Source organism: Solanum tuberosum, unplaced genomic scaffold (assembly GCF_000226075.1).
Source record: "Solanum tuberosum cultivar DM 1-3 516 R44 unplaced genomic scaffold, SolTub_3.0 scf00008, whole genome shotgun sequence".
NCBI classification, from domain to species: Eukaryota; Viridiplantae; Streptophyta; class Magnoliopsida; order Solanales; family Solanaceae; genus Solanum; species Solanum tuberosum.
Window position 1 is genome coordinate 2,141,882 of NW_006238934.1, and position 25,413 is coordinate 2,167,294.

The 25,413-nt window shown below is 34.7% G+C and overlaps 4 protein-coding genes across 4 annotated transcripts; 2 read left to right on the forward strand and 2 right to left on the reverse strand.

The window, feature by feature from the left end:
• The first annotated feature begins 397 nt into the window (after positions 1–397).
• On the forward strand, positions 398–2,868 carry LOC102586863 (S-adenosylmethionine synthase 3-like). The gene is made up of 2 exons (XM_006339022.2): positions 398–505; positions 1,353–2,868. The coding sequence occupies exon 2, from the start codon at positions 1,359–1,361 to the stop codon at positions 2,529–2,531; it is 1,173 nt and encodes a 390-aa protein (XP_006339084.1). The 5' UTR covers positions 398–505; positions 1,353–1,358; the 3' UTR covers positions 2,532–2,868.
• A 255-nt stretch (positions 2,869–3,123) lies between these two features.
• LOC102587202 (FAD synthase-like) lies at positions 3,124–14,256 on the reverse strand. The gene is made up of 17 exons (XM_006339023.2): positions 14,026–14,256; positions 12,965–13,092; positions 11,629–11,674; positions 11,118–11,284; positions 10,882–10,999; positions 10,692–10,774; positions 9,654–9,713; positions 9,233–9,490; positions 8,284–8,380; positions 7,653–7,703; positions 7,415–7,495; positions 6,581–6,652; positions 5,544–5,606; positions 4,670–4,822; positions 3,814–3,871; positions 3,629–3,681; positions 3,124–3,538 (listed from the first exon to the last, which is right to left on the reverse strand). The coding sequence occupies exons 2-17, from the start codon at positions 13,063–13,065 to the stop codon at positions 3,461–3,463; spliced, it is 1,539 nt and encodes a 512-aa protein (XP_006339085.1). The 5' UTR covers positions 13,066–13,092; positions 14,026–14,256; the 3' UTR covers positions 3,124–3,460.
• Positions 14,257–19,008: 4,752 nt separating this feature from the next.
• On the forward strand, positions 19,009–21,003 carry LOC102587756 (protein NUCLEAR FUSION DEFECTIVE 4-like). Its single transcript, XM_006339025.2, has one exon. The coding sequence runs from the start codon at positions 19,152–19,154 to the stop codon at positions 20,859–20,861; it is 1,710 nt and encodes a 569-aa protein (XP_006339087.1). The 5' UTR covers positions 19,009–19,151; the 3' UTR covers positions 20,862–21,003.
• Positions 21,004–21,953: 950 nt separating this feature from the next.
• LOC102588077 (uncharacterized) lies at positions 21,954–23,927 on the reverse strand. Its single transcript, XM_006339026.2, has one exon. It carries the CDS (start codon positions 23,878–23,880, stop codon positions 22,138–22,140), a length of 1,743 nt encoding a protein of 580 aa, XP_006339088.2. The 5' UTR covers positions 23,881–23,927; the 3' UTR covers positions 21,954–22,137.
• Positions 23,928–25,413: the final 1,486 nt, after the last annotated feature.

Consider the following 25,413-nt stretch of genomic DNA (forward strand, 5'->3'; position numbering starts at 1 on the left):
TCAAAATTACATATATTTAATCCAAAAACTTCAACAATCATAATTAAAATTCATTGATGTTTAAGAAACTAAAATCACTACAACAGTATATCAATATAGTCCCACAACTAAAATTTAAAGAAGATAATATTGATATGTAGATCTTATCCTTAGAGTCTACCTCCGAAGAAAAAAAAACTATTTTTCATATACGGCTCAAATAAAAACATTACAAAAACGTTCGAATCGAAAACTTATTAAAATAAGTAAAAATCCCCTCCCAAACGTCCCCACTTGTGTTTGGTGAAGCCAAATATTGGTTGGTAAAAAAAAAAAAAAAAACTTATTGGAAAGTGAGAAGAAATAGAGCGAGTCATTCGTTAGCCCCCACTTTTTCTCCTACATTTCAGCTTCTATAAATACTCCCCTTAAACTTTTCATTAAACGCACATCATTTCTCTGTCTCAATTCCTCTCTCATTTTCTTCTTCCTTCTACAGATCTAGAGCTTTCTTTTCCATTCTCAGGTTCGTTTTCTTCATAAATTATGCTGATTTAACTGTTTTATGCTTTGTTTTTGCTTCATTAGATTATAGATCTGGTAAATTTATGCATGTTTTGGTTGATTCGTTTCAAAATGATGTTATGATATCTCATTTTGATGTTATATATGTGTGTTTTTATCCGCTTTGAGGTTCGACTAATCTGGATTCACATGCTTGAACTTGAGACCTTTGGTTAATTACGACGTTCCTGATTTCGCTTAATGTAGTATCTAGATCTCGTTAATAAACTAGGAATTTTTGTTAATTTGCATGACATTGAGCAAAATTAACTCTAATTGTCATATTGTATTATTGTTGTATATGAAGATTACGTAGATCTCATTGCTAAGCTGGTTGCCCTGCACAGGGTGACTAATATGTTTCTTTTGGCTCATGGATTTGGTTGTTTGAGGAGTCTAATGATGGAAAATGATGATTTAGTGGTGAAATATTGCGGTGTTGTGTGTTTAAAATGGAATCAATCAAATTTTCTTAGGATCGTGAGAACCTAGATCGAGTGAAGTAACTAGGATTTGAAAACTTTTAAATGGGAGAAAATAGGGCAATTTTTGGGAATATGTGGCGTCTTTAGTTTGTATAATGAGATTGTGTGGACCAAATGTTGAAGCATTGTGTAATTTCAGAGAGAATTGTGTGTGATGTACCCGACATTTTTTTTTTGCCAATGTTAACACTAGAACTCTTTGAATTCAACGAAATGTCTTAATATGATGGTATTTTATGGCTTGACATGCTTATGAGCGACTTGCCACATTTTCCCGTGAATATTTGAGATAGAACTGATGACATATTTTCTTGATCTTTTCAGCTAGATATGGAGACTTTCTTGTTCACCTCAGAGTCAGTTAACGAAGGACATCCCGATAAGCTTTGTGACCAGGTTTCAGATGCCATTCTTGATGCTTGCCTAGAACAAGACCCAGAGAGCAAGGTTGCATGTGAAACCTGCACAAAGACAAACATGGTCATGGTCTTTGGAGAGATCACAACCAAGGCCAAGGTGGACTATGAGAAGATAGTACGTGACACCTGCAGAGGCATTGGGTTCACCTCAGCTGATGTTGGTCTTGATGCTGACCACTGCAAAGTCCTTGTCAACATTGAGCAGCAGAGCCCTGATATTGCCCAGGGAGTCCATGGTCATCTTACCAAGAAACCAGAAGAAATTGGAGCTGGTGACCAAGGTCACATGTTTGGTTATGCCACAGATGAAACTCCTGAACTCATGCCCCTTACTCATGTTTTGGCTACAAAGCTTGGTGCCAAGCTTACCGAAGTGAGGAAGAACAAGACTTGCCCATGGCTCAGACCTGATGGCAAGACACAAGTTACAGTTGAGTACAAGAACGACAATGGTGCCATGGTCCCTATTAGAGTTCACACCGTTCTCATCTCAACTCAACATGATGAAACTGTCACAAATGATCAGATTGCCAAGGACTTGAAAGAGCATGTGATCATGCCCGTGATCCCAGCTCAGTACCTTGATGACAACACCATCTTCCACCTCAACCCATCAGGTCGTTTTGTGATTGGTGGTCCACATGGAGACGCTGGACTCACTGGCAGGAAAATCATCATCGACACTTATGGAGGTTGGGGTGCTCACGGTGGAGGTGCCTTCTCAGGAAAAGATCCTACCAAGGTGGACAGGAGTGGTGCTTACATTGTGAGACAGGCAGCAAAGAGTGTGGTCGCTGCAGGACTTGCACGCCGCTGCATTGTCCAGGTTTCTTATGCTATTGGTGTCGCAGAACCACTTTCCGTGTTTGTTGACACTTACAAAACCGGAACCATTCCAGACAAGGATATTTTGGTTCTGATCAAGGAGAACTTTGACTTCAGGCCTGGAATGATGTCAATTAACCTTGACTTGAAGAGAGGAGGCAACTTCAGGTACCAGAAGACTGCTGCTTATGGTCACTTCGGCCGTGATGACGCTGACTTCACCTGGGAGACTGTCAAGGCCCTCAAGCCTAAAGCTTGAATGCAAGTTCCCACTCACAACTTTGCCTACCTATATTCTTGTGCCTATTATTCTTGTTGCGGACCAATAAACAAGTTCATTGATTGAGTAAATTGATATCCTATTTCTACATTTACGGCGCTATCGAGTGGAGGGAGGAGACCAAAGGAAGTGTCTACATACTTTAAGGGATTCTAAGAGCTCCAAGCAGTTGATCCTGCTGATTTTTTTAAATTTTTTTTTGAAGTATTTAATTTCAATGTGACCTGCTTTAATCATTTCTTATATCCCCACATACGAACAAGTTCTTTTGTCATTGTGTTCATTTATCTAATGAGAATTGCAGTATGTTATTGAACTATTGGTCCTGTTCTTTTTTTATATACAGTTTTAGTTGTTTTACTCGTTATGGCATAATCATCAAGGCGGTGTAAAAAAGCAACAATGCTAAAAGCTGTCGAGATGGTCTATCATGAGATGTTGTGTGATTGCGTGACATTATTTCCCATCCCGCGTACCAAATGACCTGTAATAGACGGGATATCTTTTTGTTGCTATAGTGAATGCTGCTATAAAAAACATATAATATAACATAACATAACTTAACAAGAAATTCAATTCCAAAGAAAACTTAATCATTATAGTGAAATGTCGTTATAAAGAGGTCTGAATGTATAGACTGCTCGATTGATTCTTTGCAGCTGAACTATTAGGTCTGAAATAAAGTTGCAGTTAGATTGCCTAGCCTAAGTTACTGGCCAGAATAATACGTGCTTCTGTGTCTTGCTGTGGTGATTATACACGCCCCATGAGTCACATTGTACAGTTTGTACTAAAACTTGAAATGTTGTTCCTGCTTTCTCTGTCATGTCCATCATGGAATTTTTAACCCTTTCCCTTAGGCTGTTTCGTATATCGCCGCCTTCAGCAGAGTGGAAAAGTCTTTGAGGTTATTCAGTTTCAGAGAATGCACCAGGCTGAAAATTCTGGCACAATGATTGTGAAGCTGCCTCTATTCTTGAAAGATCCTACAGTAACACAAAAATACTATTGAACTATATACAAAAGTTATAATGTGAACTTCAAAACCATGCGACGTCTCTAGTAAAAGTTCTTACCTTCCCTTCAAATCTGATCATAAGAGGGCCTTTTCTTGATCCTCGATAACCTCCTTCATGTTAAAGGAAATAGGAACGATTTAATACGAAATTAATTTCTAACAAACAAAGAAAAAGAGTGGGAGTACGTGGTGGGTCATATAAACGGTAAACCTTCAACCTTGTAAATGATATTAGTCACTTACCAATGTATATATCAGGAAATTGAAGGCAAAGTTTTGACAGAGGTTGAGCAACTTCAACCTGCAATTCATTGGGAGCTAGTATTTAGTAATTTGCACAGAGTGCTATAGACTAAACATATTAACAGGAAGACTATTCACAAAGATACATTATAAAGACTCATCTAAAAGGAGGAAAAGCAAAATGAAAGGAGTCACTTCACAGTTCTAGAAGGTACTCTATATGTTCACCAAATCCAGGAAGAAAAACTAAGCATTGTTGACTATGTGGGGTATGGGTCAGAAACTGGCTTTGATTTTGACGACTATTCGGGTGATAACGATATGAAACTCTGATCTGATACCTTTTGGCTGCAAAAAATTTACCCAATGCTTCATTCACATAATTTGTGAGTCCTAGTTGGTTGTGTACCTGTGTTAAGGGTCATGTACCAGGTTTATCAGTAATTCATATTTTTTCTTTATTTTATTTTCAGAAGGACTTGACACTTTTCCAGGAAAATGTTGAAGAGCATAATTTGATAAACGAGAAGAATTCCGATACGATGGCTCACAAGCAACTAGATCAAGCTGTAATGACATCTAGCATCTTTTACATCATGAGAAACATGAAGTTGTACAATCCCAGGAGATTGGAAGAAACAAAACTTGAAAGGCAAGTTATTAATGCACGTGGATAAAGAGTTCAAGAGATACATATGATATATCAATCAACTGTGCCTCAATATCAAACTAGTTAGGCACGACTTGAGGATACATATGATAATGAAGAGATCTTGATTTCTGTAATTACAGAAGACTGAAAAGATTACATATCAATGAGAAAAGGATATCTAAGAAAGGGTTGCAGAACACTCACATCGGAAAGAGTTGTTGTCAAGCATTTTGAAACAAATGGTGCCATCAATACCAAGTCACCATTAGATTTCAATGAATCAATCAGACAATGCCACTGTAGGTCCAGTTCAGCAACATTGGTTGCAGTGAGAATGACCACATTACGGCACTTAATCTACAAAAGAGAACAGACATGCTAAAAAAATTGATGTTCAAACTTAAGTATCATTAACTCACCGGTTAAAGAGCAACAAGAAGTATATAGTAAGACATGAAATAGCTTTATGTAATCAAAAGAATATAAATATATATAAGAAAAACACAAAATATAGAAGGAAATGAGGCAAAGACAAAGTTGAATTCACTATCAGTGATCTATTTCTTCCGAGTAATTAACCACACTGACAACTCTAAAAAAACAGAATAACATGTTAGTGCTATGTAAGAACATTCAACATGACTTTAACAGAGTATAGGTCTAGTTTTCACACTTCCGCCACCAACTAAAGGATAAATTTTAGTAAAGAATTACTGCAGCAACACTCATTAGAGGTATCAAGAGTAAAACCTTACACCAACCAAAAAGAAAAAGGAAGTGCAAGGGAAAATAAATTGCAGAGTGGAAACAAAAAGAAAATCTCCATGAAAGCAGCAAAATACTACAGCTCGGGTTTCTAAATGGACTTCTGGTGATGCCCAATTCACAGTAGAAAATTTGAAGGAATATATGCCAACAAAAATGTAGATGGTTGTGAAAGTTTTTCATACAATCAAGAACTCCGGAAAAATATGACTACTTGAGAATAAATTCCAACAATGTATAGTCTAAGAAGGGCATCAAGTTAGAGAATGAAATAATTGTAATAATCATCCAATCTCAGCAAACACACACATACCAAAGGCACAGGCAGCTGTTCATGATGAAGCAATTCTGTAATACCTTCAGGCAGCTGTGCCATCTGTAATCAGAAAAGGAACAAGAATTTAATTCTTATAGGCAGAGAAGCTTTAGCTGTTGGAATGTTACAAATCATGAATTTTATGACATTTGAAATATATAAAGAACACATTAGTTCAGTGTCTGCTTCATTTCACTATTCTATCTTTCAGAACCGGGTGATCTTGTACTACACTAGTGCATGATTCTGAATTAGAGACATACCAATAATATCACGACAAGTGTTCCAGATCAGTAACAACAACATACCCAGTGTGTTCCCGAGTCCGGGGAGGGTGGGATGTACACAGACCTTACCCCTACGGCCTACCTACCGTAGAGAGGCTGCTTTCAACAGACCCTTGGCTCAAGAAAAATGTTACAAAAACCAGAAGTGTTCTAGATCAGCCTTGGAAAAAATTATCAAACCACCAATATTATCTTGCTGGGTGTAAGTTTTAGTCAGTAAAAATCCATGTGATAATTTGAGATATCTCATTCCCTGGCAGTGAAACATGAGATGCATTTGCAAAGACTGATTCACCCTGTAGCACTAAGAGGGAAAAACCTTTAGCTGGTATTGGAGATTAAAGCATAAGTTTAGGTAACTAGGCACCTCGAATATTAAGTGTTTTGCATACAAGGACCATACTGAAGCAGCCTCAGCATTTCAGTCAAAAGTAATTGAATATGCAGAAATGCAATTTCTGAAGTTCCAACAAGAAGGCGCTATTCTGATCTTGTGAACCCAAGGAGCTCTAATGTTTCCTTCTGAATCAACATCGAACTCAACATGAGGAGCTTTTCTACCAAATTTCTAAATTTCTATCAGCAGGTAAAAACATGAAATTGGATTCCTTCGATTAGCACTATATGCCCATTCTTTAAATTACTATTAGGTACTACATAAAATGTCATTCTTACTTACTCTTTGCATATATACATGTAATAAAAACCTCAGAACCTGTGGAATTTTATCATGAGTAATGACTTAACCTCATTCTTGTCACCGGTGCACTTTTCACCAATCAGGTGCCTTAAATGTTCTTCAAATTCTTCATCAGGAGCCTGCAAAATGAAGTTATGAGAACTTTAGAGATACTGAAACATTTTACAAAGTGGAATATCAAAATAACACTTTTAAAAGATTGTTCGATCAGTAGCATGGACATTGAAAGTTGCATCATTTAGATAAGTAAGATGCTTATACGGTGAATCGCCAAACTAACTCAAACCCAAAAGTTAACACAGGTGGTCAGGATTGCCCAAGATCATATACGGAGACAACAAACCATAATTGAAAACAGTATAACCGGATATTTACATTAAACATACTTATGGAGACATCTAGCCATCTAGTTAACTTTCTCTTGGCAACTTAATGATATACGCTTGACTATCCATCTCATCATCATGTTTTCTTCTTTTCTCAATTTAACATTGGTCTCTTCAGAACTTTTAACTTGATCTTCAGGCGCTGAATGAAAGAAATAAAGGTAACAAATTGCAGCTTCAAGTAAGTCCTTTTTAAAAACACAAATGGACCCTAGCGGCCTAGCCCATTGGTAGAAAAAATTAAAACAAAGCCAACAGTGTCCCAGATGCATGCTCCACCAAGCATGTGACATGTCCACATGTCAGACAAAGACATGGCAATCATTTGAAGTATAGCGGCAAGAAATTTATTCCTATTTCCTATAATATCTTATAAGCAATACAAACTTGTGATTATGAAGCTTACTGAAATGGATGAATCATTTGGTAGCTATTGTCACACTAAGTCGTGGAACATTAAGTAGCAGAGAGATCTAGTAAATCTATATTACATACCATGCGAACACCAAAAGCTTTTGCAACTCCAGCTACGGTGACATCCGAATGCAATGGACCTACCCCACCATATATAAATACCTGCAGTGAAATTAATTTAGGAATATATATGTTAAAACAGGTGGGCAGTACTCCATCTCTATCTCTCTCTCACTCTCTCTCTCACACACACATAACAGCCTGGTGCACATATATGAAACAATTCAACAAATATATCCATACCGACAAAAACGTTTACCATGTCATTTGCAGACTTCTGCCTCTCAACTTCCTCGGCCACAGAATCTATCTGAATATGAAAAGGATGTGATTAGGAACAGTTGCTAGCATAAAGTTCTTTTAATAAATGTTGAAGGTCCATCAAACATTTTACAATCAAGGTGGAAATTGAGCAGAAAGTGACTTCAACTGAATGGAAGTTACAAAGTAAACGATGTTGTTCCAGAAAAGCAATACAGCAGACTGTTCTACCTAAAAGTTGGCTCAGCATTGTCAAGAAAATATTTTAATCACTAGGAGATCCTAAAGCTTACTATAGAGACAAACTTTGATGCTTTTCTATAACTTTTTTGGAGTCACTTTCTGGCGTTTATAACTCAATCTGTTTTCAGTTGTTAGTTGATTCAAGTGTGCATCAACTTCCCAGTACTTATTTGCCTTCACTATTTTGGCTGCGAGCTGGATTGCTGCAAAAGTTGAACAGAATACACGGCAAAAGAAAACAAAAGGGAAGTATGGTAACTCTTCAAGTATCTATCAGAAACCCAACTTACAATGGAAAACTAATGTCAAGTTCAAGCATAGCACACAGTTGAACAAAAAAAAGAAGCAGAAATTATACAATCTGTCAAGACATAATTATTACTAACATCATTTCGAGTGACAGCAAGCAGCGATGTTGCCCAACCAATAGAATGGAGCTTTCTACATAACACAGACCCCAACTTGTCCTCTACTGTGCCAAACCTGAGCTACGGAACCAAGAGAAAGACATCTGATAAGTAAGCAACTACAAATAGCAGAAAGTTCATACTACAGGGGCTCTGATTCAGGGGTATACTACATATATTATTTGCAGGGTATCAATTATCTGAGACAAATAGATGATGTGCAAACTGAAAAGATATAGTTTATTGCATTACATAGAGTGCCGTCTCAACATATACTAATAAACAAAATGAATACATCTACTTAAACAAATGGAAATTGAAAGAATTGAGGACGCTCTGCCTGTTCAGCTGATCTCCTAATATACATCAAAATTTGTTAATATACCATGTAAACTAGACTCCATCATCATGCATTCCCCTCATTGTGTAATTATTCTCATAGATGCAATATAGCAAAACTACCAAAAGTAATCAACACAACTAAAGGATGGAAAAACTCGGAAACAAGCCAAAATAACCTCCTTGATTCTTGTTCAAAGTCAAGTGAAAAGTTTTACCTAGAGAGGCAAAAATATTTTGAAGCAGAGGACAACTGATTCTTAAAGATCTGCTATGAACAATAGGTTCTGGACAACTATGTGATTGCAGAAGTGATCCAATGCAGGACATCAATTACCCCAAATGATTCAGTTTTATTAAACACAACACAAGTAAAGTTCGAGTTGAATATCCAATAAGAAGAGCATATATGCTCCTGACAGATTGATTTTATCTTCCAAAGAAAAAAAAGAGATGTATAAGGAACCAAAAAGCAAAACAGAGATTGGCTGAAAATGCACCAGAACTTAGAAATAATAACAAGAAGCCGCAGAAGAACATCACTATCATACTGATCATCAGATTTAAAGGTATAGAGCCAATAACTTACAAAATTTCATCTCCCACAGCTATGATTGAGGCAGTAAGCATATTATTGGAATTCAAATCCTCGATTTTCAGTCCATTGCAAACAGAAGATAATTTCCCACAAACTGGAGCAGAGAACTTCTTTACCCTTCCAGATCTTTCCAGCCTTCCATCAGCAAGTAAATAAGCTGGCCTAAACTTTTGTTCGCTGTTGTTGTCGTTCCTGATGCACAATAGTGCATTAGGAACAGTGTCATGGATGCTCCCAATTGAAGTATACCTATGCAATCAGTGAAATAAATAGAATGCTCAAACAACTACCACTTCACAAGAGCAAATATGTCGTAGATTTTAGTATAAATCTCAAAAATGTATATCCTTATCATGCTGCTGAAGGAAGAATCACCGTAAAGAATTTTGAAGCAACATAACTGAGAAATTACCCCTGATCATAAAGGCTGCAGTAACGAACCTTGCAAACCAAAAGGAAGGCCCATACATCTCTGCCATATCAAACTTAATAGGTTAGTCATTTTAATTGTAAGAAATAAGAATCAAACAGAAGAATAGATGATTACTTTTCAACAAAAAAACTGCTAGATGAGCATTTAAAACTTAAGGCATAACTCAAAGTATAGACCCTATTTTATAAGAAAACAACATACAATGTATAAAGTATAAACCTTCATTCATATACACTCACCTAAGCAATAACAAATGCAACAATAAAACACTAAAGCATATATGATAGCACAACATGAAATAATCTTTAACATAGCATAAGGCTCTCTATTTGACTTGCAGACTTTAATCTTTTATTTCCTGGGCCTCAACCTAAATAACTGTCAATTTCAGAAGCCAACTCAAGTAGTTTGAAGTCCATTTCCATCCTCTCAGCTATATTCGGAGGACCTTCAATGTTGATGTGTTTCATTGAATAGCAGTTCTTTACTTCTTTATGCATAAATTTTTCATAAATACTATCTTGAGCATTTAGCATGTAATTTTAATATAACTCGAGCACTTTAAAAATGTTTTGCCGCTCCTTATCCCTTGACAAGATCTTTTTCTTTTTGTAATAACCAAGAAATCCCTGGTGAATTAGCTGGCCTAGGCTCAATTGAATTGACCCATAGTTGGGAGGATATGAATCCACCCCTCTACCTTGCTCCCACATAAGTATCAAGCTCCTTGTCAGTGGCAAGATTAGAGCTCATGACGCACATTCTATCCGCCCATCCCATGAGTATTTACACTAAACCAAATCCCCCGAGGCTATTATCCTTTAGCAAGTTCTTGTTAGCTCCATTTGGACTAATTGGTCTAAAATCCTTACTTACGGATGCAATCTTTGTTTAAAAAGGATTCAAAAGTCTCAGCACTTCAAATTCTCCAACTTTAGATCCGAGTGAGATATATATATACATAGTAAGTCAATAATAAGAAATGATATAAGGAGGGTTTATTAGGTGTAGTCTAACCTGTATGACCAATCCAAAATTGGATTCACCCTCATGAAAGGTGGCCACCCAGGTGAACTAGGTGAGAATTGCTCCTGACCTACCTGAAAGGTATGTGACCATAAGCAGCAGTCAGCCACAGATCACATCTATCAATATTCTGAAAAAAAAACGCCGAGTAGTTGCAGAAGTTTGACATCTATTTCGTTACCGCAGTAGGATCACCAATTCGCACACCAAGAAAAATAGCTCTAATTGGATTGGCCTTAAGCAGAGCCTCCAGCCCTGATTTGAAGTCGAGGCGAAGAATATCCATTTGCAAATTGTAACTGTTCAGAGAAAAGGGACCAATTCAAATGATAATAAAAGTACTGTTATCATTAGAAGGAATCCTAATATGTTATTTGTGTCAAAGGCAGGGAAGACAAATAAGCATTTCTTGCGTACGTGGCTGCGGTTTCATAAGTGAATGAGTTGATTTCAGGGAAAACAGTCGGGGTCTCAAAATATATTGTCCGTATCGGAAATGTGTTTTCACCATCAGCAACATCTTGTGAACTACTTTCTTCCGCTTTATGCAGAACATAGCCTGCTCTCAGTAGGTGAAGCAAAACCTAAATTGTAAAATCAAACATCACATATTTGGTTAAACACAACAACAATAAAAACTCGCCTCAACCCCCCACAAGTTAGAGTCGGCTATATGAATCCTCTATATCCATTTTGTTCCGTTTGGATCCTTTTCATCCCACTACTCAATAATCTGTCTTTAGAAATAATTTGGAATTCTCTAAAACTAAAGATAATCTAAATCTTACATATATCCATACATCTTTGTGCAATATCTAACCAAATTTACGAAGACTCCTGTCAATCACCAAACCTAATGTACATTTTTGGTTACTCAACATAAAGGAAAAAATTGAGACTTCAGTTGAGAGGCATGTAAATAACTTACAGTAGAATCTTTCCCTCCGTTGAAGCTCAATGCAACCTCTTGTATGCTGTTAAGGGGCCGGATTCAAACAGAAGGGCGAAGGATGAGAACACTAAGCCAAGATTACCATAAAAGAGAAAAGTAATAACAATAACTACTAGATCAACAACTGTTCTTCTATGACATTCCCTCTGTCCCATTTTTCCACAATTTTTTTATTAGTTGTCCATAAAAAAGAATCACCACTTTCTATAGATGGAAAGATTTACCATTTTCTATAAGTCCAAATTAATAAATAATAATGTAAATAAATATTATTGCATTCAATCTTCTAAATATTAATTTAGCATTGTTGATTGTACTACCAAGGCAAATATAATATTACTTATTAAAATATATGCTCCACACTCTACAAACCAAAGTATGTGCTGCTATCTGCAGCACATAAATCCTTATATCCTTCAGAAGTTCACAATCTAGAGCACAATGATACACTGAATCAATCAAATAGTAAACGGACAGCACTTCATAAAATAATCCATGGTAGATTAACTATAGGAAACAAAAGGTGTTCAGAACTTTATCCTATGGCTAATGACCTTAATTTACAACTGACACAAACAGTTTTCCCTACTTTAAAGATGTAAAAATTATGTCATTATCATTGTTATTTTATGCTTGAATAATGATACACAAAGTTGTTTGCATTACAACACTAAATGACAAACTCCATAATTGACCTACTCCATACCAGTAAAAGATTATAAATTTCAACTTTTATACTTCTTTGTAACATGCTGATAATTTTCCTATTAAACAATTCCTAGAGACCCTTCTGGTTTGTTTGCTCCGACCTACGTAATGTCCCAATTTACATGCTGAAATTGTAACTTAATAACAAGATAATTTGCACGTTAGGTATGGAGGAGAATATTTTTCATAATGAAATAATTTCTCAGTGTTAGGTGATTGGAAATCTTTTTCCAAGGAAATATATTCCAACAAATATCACAACTCTTACTCCATACCACTTCTTTCAACTGAATGCTCGAACATATCACCAAAACACTATCATCACACCCTATCCTCCACCTTGTATAATTATCATGTGTCACCTACTCTTCACCCAACCTAACACTAGAAAATAACATTGAAAGATTTCTTGATATAAATATTTTGCAAGGAAAACAATTTCCATATAGCAAACACACACATTGTTGTATATTCAAGGTAATCAACAAGTATCTTTATTCCAATGCAACTAACAAGAAATGATGAATCAATGCATGAGACAAGTTGTAACTTCATAGCAAGAACAGATCCCCCAAAAATACAAAGGAAAAGAAGAGAAGCTTACGAATACAGAGCGAGTGCTCGTTTGATAACATATATGGCATTAGTATACTTTGTCTTCAACCTACTGTCATCACATTCTCTAATTGCTTTATCAATCTCCATCAACTCTTTAGAAAAAACTGGAACTTTCTGCACAAATGACAAAAACAAGACACACCAGATTCAATATCTCTAAACTTTTACAACTAAGCATACATATCAGTGGGGGACAAAATCTGACAAATAGATTTATAGAACGGAATGGATCTCTAAAATCAATAAATACTTCCTCTATCCCAATATATTGGCACTTCTCACTTATCAGAACTAATTTAACCAACTTCAGTGATACAACCAAAGGATTACCACATACCCCGATCCCAACGCTATATAAACCCCACATCAGCACATTTCTATACCGATACGGGACTCAAGTCCCAGACCTTGCAATGGAACACAACAAACCACCACACTCCGCATTAGCCGTTCACGAAGGCTCCACACTGAGTAGCTTGCACTTTCCCACAAATAGGTAACTCTTTCCCAAGTAGACATTTTCGAGTCAGGTGCCCAGGCTCCCACGGCTGGCTGTGCACTAGACATTGCTAGCCATGGGAAAACGTTGCAATACCAGCATCACCATCCATGGCACGGCAAGCACGGAGAGTGGTGGGTGGCTCTGATACCATTGATACAAACAAAAGAGAACCACACCCCAAGAGCTAGAGGTGGGAGCACCCAAGGCAATATACACCCCCACATCACATTTCTATATGTGGGACTCAAATACCATACCTTGCAATGGATTATAACATTCTGGAACTAAATCAATTAAGGTTAATTCATTATTAAGGAGTTAACTTAATCTGGAAACTACAAAAAATGAAGATTACATTTCAAAATGTCAACCAAATTCACTTAGTTTGAATCTTGAAAACTACATAGGGAGTGGGGAATACACAATACTCAGTCTCCATAGAAAAGCAGAAATTTATGCAAAGCTAATTGTTACCAACAAATGAACTACTCAACAAGAACTATTGTTTTATAGTAAAGATTGAAACTTTAACAATAAAAATTTACCTGGAGTTGAAGGGGTCAATCAAAAAGACAAGAAAATCTGCTTTTGATATTTGTATTCAGAAAATGGCTATAAAAAATTAATCTTTTTTCATATATGGTTCTTGGGATTAGCCTTTCTTGAAAAGAATGGGCAATGTGAATTTGTTTTATAAGAAATTTCCTTGGCTGTCAAATCAGTAGCGAGCAAGAAGACTGGATTATGGATCGGGTAAATGTCACAATTCTTTGGAGTTGTGAATTTATTTATTTTCATTTTATTTATCTCATAGGATAAGATTAGATACTTTTGGAATATTATATTTGTGTTTCTCCTTATCTATGCTAGATTTTTATTCACATTAAAAGACAAAGTTATTCTGTTGTTATTAACGTTACTTAGGGGTCGTTTGGTCTAAGGGATAAGAATCTATAGTCTTGAGGAATCATTTGGTGTGAAAGATAAGAATATATAGGCGTGGGATAAAAGTTTGATGTCTTGTTTGGTTGACATGTTTTAGATTACTTATCCCACCATTTATATCACAGTGATGATGGGATAAGTTATCCCAGAATAATTAATTTTGAGATAACTAGTTCCCAACTAAATGACTCTTGTACAAGCAAATAAGTATTCCTCGGCAAAGTAATTTAATCTTTTCCTTCCTTTTTTGTTGTCCTAAAAATTATACTCGAATTTTATATAGTTATACATGCAAGTAACAATGACCTTCAAGTAACCTTTTTTATGTGAATATAAGATGACCAAATGAATTTGTATTATATTGTTATACTTGCTACTACTACTATTCTGTGTCAATTCTTAGACATAAATATTTTTTCATCAATAATCAATTATCATCAATTACTAATAAAGGTGAGTGAAAAAATATTAAGAAAAGAGAGAGATAATAGGAAAATTACGCGTATAAGCAAATATATACTAGTTAATTACTTAACATTAGCTATAGTTTGTCTTAATTACAATTCGCGACCTACATTTTGCTATAATTATGCTGCTCAGCTTTTTTGTTTTGTATAATTCGAAATTTGTATAACTTTTATATAATTCAGAATTTGTATAACTGTTTACACTTCTGATGTTTGTAATTGTATAAATTCGTTATTTCGAGTTTATACAAATCCACAAATTATACAAATCCACGAATTATACAAACGAGACAACTTGAACTGTAGCTACAACCCATAAATATGCAAACTATAGCTATAGATCATAATTAAATTTATTTTAATGACTATTTGCGAAAGTTCTTCGATAATAGGAAAAATTCTCAAGATCTTTCTAGGGGAGGTAAATGGGCTATTTAACTCTAGAATCTTGGGGCATATGTCTGTACTTAGATCAAGCTTAATGGGCTTCTTTCGACTCAAATCTAATAGAGTACCAAATTTTTTACTACCAAATCTTCACAATTCTATCATGTCGCTATAGAATTACTTTGTGACAAATCATGACGATCAACAAAAATGACCACTAAATCTTGACGACTTATCACAAATATTGAATTTATTTTCTTAAAAAGTGTTTTTTTTAATCAAAAAATCACGTCCACGCGAGTTTAGATAATACAACTAAAAGTAAGTTTGTCAATCTAAACGTGTTAGGTATAGCAAGAGTTAATGGGAAATGGTGGAAAGATGAAAAGAGGAATTAGAAAAGATTCTCTTTATGTTTTAATAAAAGGTATTTCTTCCTCATTGGTGGTGGAAAGAAAAATTGAAGTGTTTAAATAGAGAAACACTTTTACTAGTCGTTAAAAGGGTAGGAAAGAGGGACCCCCTCACGTCGTCACTCGGCTTCGGCTTCGACTTTGGAAAATGATTGATCGAAAGAAACTAAATGGCCAAAAAGTTTTAATTATTTAATTAATTAGCCAAAACGACTCGACCCGACTCGAATCCACGTGACCCGTTTTATTTAAAACACTTTCCCGTTTTATTTGAATTTTCCACCATTGGAGATGACTATTCTGAAAGGTTGCAACTTTTAGGAACAGTCATAACCATTTGAAAGGTTGCAAACTTTCATGAATGATCGTGTGGATTCTGAAAGGTTGCAACCTTTCGGAACCAGTACCTCTTGGCTATAAATACCTGTGAATCCTTAGATTTTTTACTTACGAAAATTTCTGAACTTCTTCTTCTTCTGCACAAATTTTATTCGTGTATTTTGCTGTCGTTGAGTGGCTCGCTGACACCAGCGTTTTGGGTATCAATACATTGGTGAATATAATCGTTCTATCCTGGGAGGATATATTCCAATTCAAACATCGGATACTAGAGGGGAATAATTTCATTAAAGGGACACTGTGCATTCCGTTGACTCAATTCTACTTCCTTTATGTTTCATATGACTGTTACAGATTCTGGTATATTTTACAGTAATTAGTTTCCGTTAATTAATTTATGTTCTTCACTACGTGATTTAAACTTTGGAATTTACCATTTCTGAAAAGGTTTGCAATCAGTAATATTAATTTAGGATACAGATTGTAGAACTAAACGTCCAAGATCAAATTTGATTATGATAATATAGTTATTTACGTTGATCCGGAAATCATAATTATTGACAAAGAAGATAGCAACTTACTTCCGTGTGTTTCTTTTGTTCTTTCTATTTGACTATATAATACTTGGAATAAATTATGATAATTTTAACTTTAATTGACTGGCCATTATAGCTTTATCCAAATTCTAAAACAATCGCTTTCATTAGCAACTCAATAAAGTCATCTTTTTGGAATCCTATTTGTTTACGACTTTCAATGTTGAGTACTCTTCTATTTATAACACATGTCACGTATTTAAGTCATCTATAAAAGATTATATCCTATGTTCAATAAAAATTGTATTTTAAAATAATAATATCTTATCTTTGTAGTCCAATGAATAAAATAATGGAACGTGAATCTCATCTGAATTAAAGTTCCAAAGGATTATTACATCCACCCAAATAGAAAAAAAGAAAAAAGTTACACATACTTAAATTGAAAGTTTTTCTAGTTGAAAAATGAATTAAATGCGTGAAAAAAGGTGAGAAAAAATAAAAACTTGAATATGTACATATGTTTGTCTAAGTTCTCTAACAGTAATCACCTATACATATTGTTTGTCTAAGTTCAACATTCTATATGACATTTACTTTATGTTATTAACGTGTTTGAGAGACTTCTAGATCAATCGACCTATGTACACAATTTTGTGCTTCTTCAACGACATGTGTCATTATAGACTTTTGGAGTGTATCATTTAATTTGATGTTATTAGATATATTTGTTCTTCATTTTTGAGTGTGCATCATAAACACTTTAAATTTATGTAAAATTGAACATGTAAACTCGTAATTCTATACGTAACAATTCACGTGAGATAAACTGTTATTTAACGATTGCACCGGCTTTGTTATGTGTCTTGTGGTGATTCATAACAGTTGGCACTACATTCAAGGCCTTTGTTACTTCATGGGATTGTTGTCTTTGTTGACTGAGACATAATGGATTACACTTATCACTTAGGAATATATTTAATTAAGGGAAAAATGACAAATATATTCCTAAACAATCTTAAATGGTATGTAGATACACTTCGTCATACTTTTTGGGACATTGGTGCTTCTGCAGTCCAAAAACTAGAGCATATATATCCTTTATACTAACAAACATACACGTGTTATAATCTTATTCATCGACCCGACATTTATTATATATCGGATCGACAGATAAGATTGCGCCACGTGTTCCTATTTAGTCTTTCGTTAGTATAGAGGATATATATGCTCTAGTTTTTGGACGGCAGAGGCACCAATGTCCCAAAAATATGACGGAAGATATCCGCATACTATTTACGATAGTTCGGGATATATTTATCCTTTTTCCCTTTAATTAATGTGTTGTTATATGTGACAAGTTGAGAATCAATTGTTCCCCTCCTCAAAGTGGTAATTTTTGTCAATAATAATAATAATAAGGACAAACCACAATTATTACAATCATGTATAGTTAATTAAGTTGTCTCCTAACTAAACAAGTCAAGATTAAAGTTGTATTTATTGATAATAACCACTTTCTTCTTATAAAAAAATTGATATCCAGGTTCATTTGTGTTATAAAAGTATTTATAGTTCTGCTAGTAATTTTGTTTATCATGGCTTAAACATATTGGTAGAAATTATTATTTTTTCAGTCCAAACTTATGTAGTACTTGTTCTCTTTTAGATAAAAATCATTTTTTTCTTCCTTCTAATTTACGCGACACTCTTTTTTTAGTCAGTCTTATAAAGATGACACTTTTTTTTAATATATATATATATATATATATATAATAATTTAATTTTAAAATTCTATTATTTATTATATATATATATTTAATAATAATTTAATTTTAAAATTCTATTATTTATTATATATTTGCAAGCTAATAATTTATCTTTGTCAAATAAATCATCGCACGTGAATTCTATCCAAAAGGCTAAAAAGGTCCACCATCCACTCTAGTCAAATTAACACACTCAAAATTGAATAGTTTTTCTACTTGAAAATGACTACTCTTTTCTTGTTCAACTTTTTTTTTTTCCATGTTCATAATATATGAACATAACATTTTAATTTAACTTTAGAGTAAGTACATATAGACACTTAAATTATTAAAAAATTAAATAAATAAACGCACACATCTTATCTGATAAATTGCATGAGATATAGTGTCCTACATTTCAAATGGTATGAAATTTATTTTGTTCAATTTTACGATAGATTAAATGTCTACTTATGCATAATACTAGATGAGACCAAATTGAGCAAATTTATGTATTATCCCTATTTTTAAAATTTTAATTAAAAAATATTATTTTTATATTCAATAGTTTTTAAATCCATCCTTAAATAATTTTCTTAAGTGGGGTATCGTAACCTAGTACTATCATTTAGGCTTGGAGAAAATAAAGAAAGATTATCACTTAATTACTTAAAATTTCCAATCCAAAACATCTTATACTACATTTAATTAGCCTAAACGTATCTATACTTATTTTAGTCTAGATTCAAGATTTTATTATATTATATTATATTGTTCTATACCCTCAACCAACATCTTCATAATTAAAAAAAAAAACAAGAAATTCATCAAAAGCCATGGAAAATTTTGGTCTACACATGCTTGTTGGTAGATGGTTCATGTTTTTTGCTTCAATTTTAATTTTGTCTGTTGCTGGTGGCACATATATATTTGGTCTCTACTCAGAAGAAGTAAAAATTTCACTAGGTTATGATCAAACAACCTTAAACTTACTTGGTTTTTTCAAAGATTTAGGTGCAAATGTTGGGATTATTTCTGGTTTAATCAATGAAGTTACTCCACCATGGGTTGTTATTCTTCTTGGTGCATTTATGAATTTTTTTGGGTATTTTTCTATTTGGCTTGCTGTTACTAAGAAATTTAGTAACCCCAAAGTTTGGGAGATGTGTTTTTGTATTTTCATTGGGGCAAATTCACAAACATTTGTTAACACTGGTGTTATTGTGACTTGTGTTAAGAATTTCCCAGAAAGTAGGGGTATTGTTATTGGGCTTTTAAAGGGTTTTGTTGGTTTAAGTGGTGCTATACTTACACAATTGTATCATGCCTTTTATGGGAGTGATGGCAAATCTTTAATCTTGCTTATTGCTTGGCTTCCTACTGTTGTTTCTTGTGTTTTACTGAGAGTTATTCGGACTATGAAGGTTAACAAACAAGAAAATGAGATTAAGATTTTTTATCAGCTTTTGTTTATGTCATTTGGTTTAGCTGGTTTTCTTATGGCTATAATTGTAGTTGAAAACAGAGTTGAGTTTGGCGCTATTGGTTATTGGTTAACTGCTGGTACTATTCTTGTTTTGTTATGTGCTCCTATAGTTCTTGTTGTTAGAGAGGAGTTGAACTTATGGGACGTTAAGAAGCGAAATTTGAGTCATACTGTAGAGATTAAGGTTGATGAAATTGAGAGACCACTTCAGTGTTCATCAGCTGTTGTTCCGATTAACGATCAGAAAGAACATGTTTCGTTCTTTCAAGATGTGTTTAAGCCACCAGAGAGGGGTGAAGACTATACTATACTGCAAGCGGTTCTTAGTGTTGATATGTTGATTCTGTTTATTGCTACGATTTTTGGAGCAGGGGGGCTTTTGACAGCTATGGATAATTTAGGCCAGATTGGTAAAGCTTTAGGTTATCCTAAAACAAGTATTACTACATTTGTGTCACTTGTGAGTATATGGGGTTATCTTGGGCGTGTAGGTTCTGGATTCGCGTCTGAGATCTTCTTGGAGAAGTATAAGTTTCCGCGTCCCTTGATGTTGACAATAGTGCTGTTTTTTTCCTGCCTGGTTCATGTTTTGATTGCGCTAGGCATGCCTAACACTCTGTATGTCGCGTCTGTGCTGATTGGGTTGTGTTTTGGTGCTTTATGGCCTTTGATATTCGCGATCATATCTGAAGTCTTTGGGCTTAAGCATTACTCCACATTGCTCAACTTTGGGGGTGCTGCTAGCCCGATCGGAGCCTACATATTCAATGTTAAAGTAGCTGGTAATTTGTATGACAGAGAAGCAATGAAGCAAATGGCAGCTCATGGGATCATTAGGAAGCGCGGTGAAGACTTGACTTGCACTGGAGTTGAGTGTTATAAATTGGCTTTCTTGATAATTGCAGCATCTACTTTTGTAGGGTTCATTGTTTCATTGGTTTTAGTAATCAGAACATTCAAGTTTTATAAAGGGGATATCTACAAGAAGTTCAGAGAACAAGCGAAAGCAGTCGATGCTGCTGAGTCTCAGTCCAGAACAAATGGTGATGCTCCATTATAGTGTGTTATTCATTCTGATATGAGATTATAGTTTTGACATCTTGTGCTTATGGCTGATATCAGTATGCACAAGGAGTTGAAAGTGTATACAAGATTTACAAGTTGAATTTTATCTATGTAATGGAAGATTTGTTTTAACTTAAGTTGTGTAGAAACAAACTTGAACCGAGGTCTTTCAGAAACAACTTCTCTACCTCCATGAGGTAGGGGTACATTCTACCCTCCTCAGACCTCACTTGCGGGATTTCAGTGATATGTAATTGTTGTTGTTGTGTAGAAACAAAGTTTATAGAAATTCAATTACAAAGATTTGCTAACCTCAGAAAACTTACAGTGAGTAGAACTAGGTGCCACAAAATGAGGCAGCAGTACTACCAATACCACTGGACTTAGCTCCCAGTAAGTCTGGCTTTAAGCCAAATCTGCTCGACTCTCCCTTCGTCTCAATTTGTTTGTCTGATTTTGACTTGACACGAAATTGAAGAAAGTACAAAGATACGTGTCATGTAGAAAGCTAGAACTAAAGAGTTGTCAAAACAAAAAACATTTTTTTTTGAAAGTAAGACAAACAAATTATAACGGAGGGAGTAAGTGTTATCGACCCATGATAAGAACCTAAAGGTTGCGTAAATCTTAATAAACAACGCTTCCCTATTTAACGAGCACAACAGTACACAAATTTGAATTAATCGAACCCACAAAAAACATACAGCCGAAACAAGGCATATGTGTAAACCATAATATGTCAGGATCATGCTGCAATCACAGCTGCAAAAGGAAAACAGTTCCCTGTATTTTCCAGCTACGTGAATTTTTTCATCAACCAAAATAATTGAAATCATTATTATAAGTAGCAAAATTGGATTTTCTGTATTGATTGATGCAAAAATTAATATAAGATACTACGTAGTAATTAGAAACATGATCCAAAGTACAAGATCCAAAAATGACTTCACCAGTATTCTTTTTTGAATTCGTCATTCATAATTGAACTCATATTTCTTTAATAATTTTCTTACAAAAATGACATACATGGGCCATCCACCATGTCGATAACAGTATAAAACCTGACAAAATGCGACCCAATCAATTTGTACGCCATTCGATTAATCGAATCAGTGAACTTTGAATATTACATCATGACTTTAAAAAAAACTAGAGCCAATGACATGCCACTTTAACTTTTTCGATCTTTTTCGAATGATTAGCTAAGCAAAGCGCACCATAGAAAGCGAAAAAACTAATTAATTGACTAGGTAAGAAATACAAATATTGAACTACTCATCTATATTTTTTGGTACCGATGTTACTAATTCCTTTGAGACCATTGTTTCACTTTGTACTCTGAATTTCTTATATATATCACCTTTGTAAAATTCCCTTGTTCTAATTGCTAGAACTAGTGAAACAACACAACTTATTAATGTAGCACCAGTGATAACCAAAAAAGCCACTTTATAGCACTCCACACCAATACATGTCAAATCTTCACCAACACCTCTAGTAAATCCTTTAGCTGTCATTTGTCTCAGTGCCATTTTATCATACAATTGGCCTGCAACTCTAACATTAAGAATATATGCACCAAAAGGGCTAGCTCCACCACTCAAATTGTACAAAGTTGAGTAGTATTTAAGCCCGAATAACTCCGATACAATGGCAAATATCAATGGCCATTGTGCTCCGAAACAGAACCCCGTTATGATTGAAGCAATGTAGAGGGAATTAGGGACCCCAAACGCGATGAGAAGGTGCCCGGTACATGACAGGAGGAGGACTAATGTGAGCATTAACGGACGAGGGAACTTGTATTTTGATAAAAAGATTTCGGATACAAACCCTGATACAACTCGCCCGAGGTAGTTCCATATGCTGAGTAAGGACACAAATGTTGTAATGCTTGTTGAAGGATAGCCTAACGCCTTCCCTATTTGGCCTAAGTTGTCGATGGCTGTCAGTGTACCGCCTACCCCAAAAGTAGTCGTTGTAAACAGAATCAAGAAATCTAAGCTGAAAATCGCTTGCAGTATTGTGTAGTCCTCACCCCTTGGTGGTGGCTTGAACACATTACTGAACCAAATATTTGGCTTTAAGTCACTAATTTCTTCTGGTTCTGGCTGAACAGAACACGGAGTTTCTGTAACAACGTTCACTTGTGGAGTATCATGTAAGACTTGCTGCTTACATTTCCACAAGGTAAACTCTTCTTTAAAGACGAGAATTAGCGGAGCAAAGAGCAAAATCAGTACTACAACAGCACTTCCTGCATATTCAAGCTTAGTGAAACTTACCTTATTTTGGACAACAATTACAACCATGATAAAACCAGCTAGGCCAAGTGAAATAAACAGAAGTTTGTAGAAAATTCGGAGCTCGTTAGCCTGTTTATCCACCTTCATAACACGAACAGTTCGTAGAAAAAAACATGAAACAACACAAGGAAGCCAACCAATTAACAAAACAAGAGACTTCACATCATTTCCATAGAAAGCATGATACAATTGTGTGATAATCGCGCCACTTAAACCAACAAATCCCTTTAACAATCCAAGTACAATTCCCCTGCTTTCGGGGAAATTCTTGACACAAGTTACTAACACACCAGTATTAGCAAATGTCTGAGAACTTGCACCAATACATATGTAAAAACACATTTGCCAAACGGGAGGTTTAGCTATACGTCCTATAATCGCGAGCCATACCATGAAGTAACCAAAAAAATTCATGATTGCTCCCATTAATAGAACTACCCATGGTGGAGTGACTTCGTTGATAAAACCGGATATCATTCCAACATTACCACCTAAGTCTTTGAAGAAACTTAGTAAGTTTAAGGTTGTTTGATCATAGCCTAATGAGGATTTGATTTCATTGCTATAAAGGCTGAATAAGTAAGTTGCACCAGCCATTGACATGATTAGAAGAGAAGCAAAAACCATGAACCATTTGCTCATGAGAAAATGGATGCTAAAGCCTAACATATTAGCTTTGTAGCCACCATTTTCAGTTAACTTTGCCATTGGAAACTTATAATCTGAGTGGGAAAAAAGGGACTTGTGCTTACTACCATACTAACATTAGGTACTTATATACTACAACAACATTCGGCTACGCCTCAATCCCAAACAAATTGAGATCCACAATTAGGTTAACCAAGAGTGTGGAGCCACCTTTTCGTCGGAAATTACACTAGATAGCTAGGTCAAAATTTTAGTTAGTACAAATATGTTTTTTAATTTGGCCTCAATTTACATCTATGCCGTTCAATTTGGGGTGTGCACGTACAAGTAGACAAACATGTCCTACATGGCATAATACATGTAGGATGCCGCGTCGAACGTGAATTGCCACGTATGACGACAAGTAGGACGTATGTGTCTACTTGTTCAACTCTATACAAGTTTAAGTGTCTACTTGTGCACATCTAAAGTTGGAGGGCTAGGTGTAGAGGAAACAAAGTTAAAAGACACGTTTATATATTATGCCTTTTTTAATATTTTAACACCCCTTCAATGAAATTTTTGACTCTGCTACGGATCGAGAGATATCTACGTAAACGTCTTAAAATGTGGGAGTGTGAGATAGGTTAGTTGCTACACCATATAAAGACAATATGATGGAGTAAAATTTTCTTATTCTGATAGTATATATAACTTGAACTCTATGTACGAATGTGAAAGAGCTTAAGATCTGTTCGCAAATAATATAAAAAATCTTTACATGTACGTAAGGTTTATAGCGTGTTTCACCAAGCTTCTAGAAAGTCAAAATAAATATTTTTTTATACAGATTTCTTTTGAAATTTTAGGTGTACAACCAAAAATAAAAGATATTTTTAAGCAGTAGTATAAACAGTTTTTCTGTGATCGGAGAAAAGTATAGATTAATTCTTTAAAAAAGAAAAAAATATTCTTTACCAATATTTGTATTTATTAATCTATATTTCATTAATTTATGGTTGAATAGCCTAATAGACTCTATTATTTGCAAGTTGCATCCTAATTCACGGATTTTCATCTAGGTAGTTTAATTTGATTATAACAAGTCTTTTAATTTATATCAAAAGAATATTGCCAACTATAAATGTTGTGAATTATATTTATATCTAATATTGTTTTCTAAAAGATAGACTTATTTTGATTAGCACCTTGACATCTGCACTAAAGCATCACTAAGGGTGTGTTTGGTATGAAGGAAAACATTTTCCGGAAAATGTTTTCCAATTTTCTCATGTTTGGTTGGGTTAAATATTTTGGAAAATGTTTTTCAAATCAACTCATTTTCCTCAAATTTAAGGAAAATGACTTCCCTTCAAAACTTAAGGAAAACATTTTCCAAACCTCTCTTCCAACTTCAAATTACAATTACTTTTTTGTTGAAAAAATCAATTTATTTTATCCCTACCCTCAAACCAGCCCCCTAACCACCCCCCCCCCAAAATAATAATTTTAAATCTTATTTTTAAATTCAATTTTTTTACCCCACCTTCACCCCTACCCCCACCCCCTCCCAAAAAAATATTAAAAATTATTTTTAAAAGATATTTCTAATTT